The sequence below is a fragment of the Penaeus japonicus genome, unplaced genomic scaffold (assembly GCF_977035675.1).
Source record: "Penaeus japonicus unplaced genomic scaffold, GWHDUDI00000001_assembly GWHDUDI00000036, whole genome shotgun sequence".
Taxonomy (NCBI): domain Eukaryota; kingdom Metazoa; phylum Arthropoda; class Malacostraca; order Decapoda; family Penaeidae; genus Penaeus; species Penaeus japonicus.
The window spans coordinates 11,751,830-11,754,329 of record NW_028234438.1 but is presented as its reverse complement, the minus strand read 5'-3'; the positions used below and the strand labels follow the sequence as shown (position 1 = coordinate 11,754,329).

At 43.1% G+C, this 2,500-nt stretch overlaps 1 protein-coding gene across 2 annotated transcripts in view; it reads left to right on the top strand.

The window, feature by feature from the left end:
• The window catches only part of LOC122265204 (uncharacterized), a 5,204-nt gene that overhangs the window by 1,642 nt on the left and 1,062 nt on the right, over positions 1 to 2,500 (top strand). For both annotated transcript variants that reach the window (XM_086531960.1, XM_086531962.1), the window contains exons 2-5: positions 833 to 888; positions 1,461 to 1,727; positions 1,816 to 1,903; positions 2,048 to 2,500. The exon at positions 2,048 to 2,500 is cut by the window's right edge and continues 1,062 nt beyond it. In XM_086531960.1, the coding sequence (XP_086388086.1) occupies positions 833 to 888; positions 1,461 to 1,727; positions 1,816 to 1,903; positions 2,048 to 2,500 (864 nt within the window). The remainder of the gene's footprint in view (positions 1 to 832; positions 889 to 1,460; positions 1,728 to 1,815; positions 1,904 to 2,047) is intronic.

The following is a 2,500-nucleotide window of genomic DNA, read 5'->3' as shown; positions in this document are numbered from 1 at the left end:
AAAACAAAAAAAAAAAAAAAAAAAAAAAAAAAAAAAAAAAACGTTGTAGACAAGACTTGGCTGCTGGTGCTTCTCTGGCCAATTACAGATAACCTTGATGAAGCAACAGAATTCTAAATTCACCTTTTGGAATATGTTTAACTACTCTAGCTATTCAATATACCCTTAAAATCTAGACATCTAGACAGAATCCCACCTGTATGCGGAGAGAAAACCTCCTGATGTGTGAAAGGGCGGGACCAGGGAAGCAAAAGTGGTCCTCGTTTTCATTTCCTTGTTTATTCGATCTTCACAGTTAAATTATTGGGAGCTAATTTAGATTTATTTTCTAATTCAGATGAGGGATTATTGGCACTAAATTTTGTATATTAGAATTAAAATTACTATTAATTAATATCATACGTGCAACTTAGTAAGAGTTGTATATCATGGTTAGTTGAAGTGACTGTGAGTATAACATTTAAACGTTTTGAATAACTTTCTGATTATAATAGTTCCGGACGTGTGTGTGTGTGTATATATGTGTGTGTGTATATATATGTGTGTGTGTGTGTGTGTGTGTGTGTGTGTGTGTGTGTATGTATATGTGTATGTGAGATATACCTGATGCAACATAGTGTTACCAGGGTGCTGAGAACGCCTACAATGAGACGAGCTATTTCATTTTACTACTATCACTTCTGTAACATGAACCATGTTTTGAGACTTTTTAATTATGCCGATTGTAATTACTGTACCATTTTTATACCTGTGGATTACATATATTTTTTCACTCGTATTCGATGATCCATACCAAACCAAATTAAGAATTAAAATTATGTCTATTTTACAGGAAAAATACCCTACCATGGCAACACTGAGACGCTTTGAAACATGCAGATGCATGAGGTATGTTTCTCTTTTAATCTTCATATGCACACACACAAACAAACACACACACAAAAAAAAAACACACACATGCACATACACACACACACACACAAACACACATGTACACACCAACACATATACACACATTCACAATATATTTTGCCCATTTGTTTTCAAAATCTGATTAATACGATGAGGTTATTACTAAAGATCAGTCCAAGTTACAATAACAAGCTAAGCTACTTTAAGTGTAATGGTATGTATTCCCTTAATAATTTCATCCTATAGAGACTATAGATAAGCAAACGAAACCACTCAATGCTCTGTTGTAGGTACCGTATTTATACCAATGCCAATACTTATACACCAACACTATTAGTTTGCCACAGTGTCATATAAAACAAAATAGCCTTCATTAAATCATGGATTGTTAATAGTAAAGTGAATGCACTCGTCTGTCAATTGTAAACATCCAGTCGTCACTTTGTTTTTGTCTCAATGAATAGGCCTGAAAATGACAAAACATACAAAAAAAAACAAAAAAAAAAACAAAAACGTGATTTCCCAATTCAAAGAACCAAATATTGCAGTCACCTCGCCTCGGCGTTATCGAGACCGATCGCATCACGAAACCCCACGAGCAACGCCCCGACTAGGCAGACAAGGGGCGTGGCAGGGGGCGTGGTTGAGGGGAGGAGCGAGAGGATCAAATGGCTTTGGGAAGCCGATGCAAGTGAAGTTATGATCGCCGTGGGACACAGCCATGGCAGCAGACAAGTGGGAGGAATCTACACTCTGAACACAGTGAAGCCCCTGCGTCCTGAGCATGTGGAGAGAGCGCTTGTCCACTTGCAGAGGTGAGGATGTGGATTGGCTTCACTTTTCCCCCACCCGATTCTTCTTCGTATTGTACAACTATATGTGTTGACCTTTCCTTTTTCACAGACAGACTCAAGCTCTCCGTGGCGTCATAAAAGTCAAACATGGAAAGTACTGGATCTGTGAAAGTGATCAGGATCAGATTAACTTTGAGGTAAACAATCATCTTCTTTCTATGCCTAATACAACTCTGCGAAATACCATCAGTACTGAAAAACTAAACGCGCGGAATTCCTTTGCCATAATCCTCAATAGTAAATCCATTCAGCAAAGTAACTGCCACCTTCACCCCAAACAGGTACAAGAGGGCGGTGATATCATGCAGGAGATGTGGCGCTTCACCAACATGCCCCTCGGCTTCGACCAGGCCCCTCTCTGGCGCGCCGTCTTCATGCCTGGCAATGGCAGCGACGGCGATGCCAGCAGTGCCCGCGGACCTTCCCACCTGCAGGAGGTCCGGGCAAGGTTCCCTCACCAGAGCCGCCTGGTCTTGCCCGTCCACCACTCCTTCATGGGCGGCCCGACAATGCCCTTGATCGTCCAGAGGCTCGTGGAGCTCCTCAACGACGTCCTCGCGGGCCGCCCCATCGACGACTCGCGGCAGCTCGGGGTGCTGGTGCCGTCGACGGAGATCGACGCAGCCAAACGCAGGATCCGGGAGGAGTTGGGGAGGGACCCGGCGCGTCTGGAGGCCCTGAAGGAGGAGACCCTGGCCTGCGACTCCGAGCCCATCCTGCTGAAGGCGTTTCCG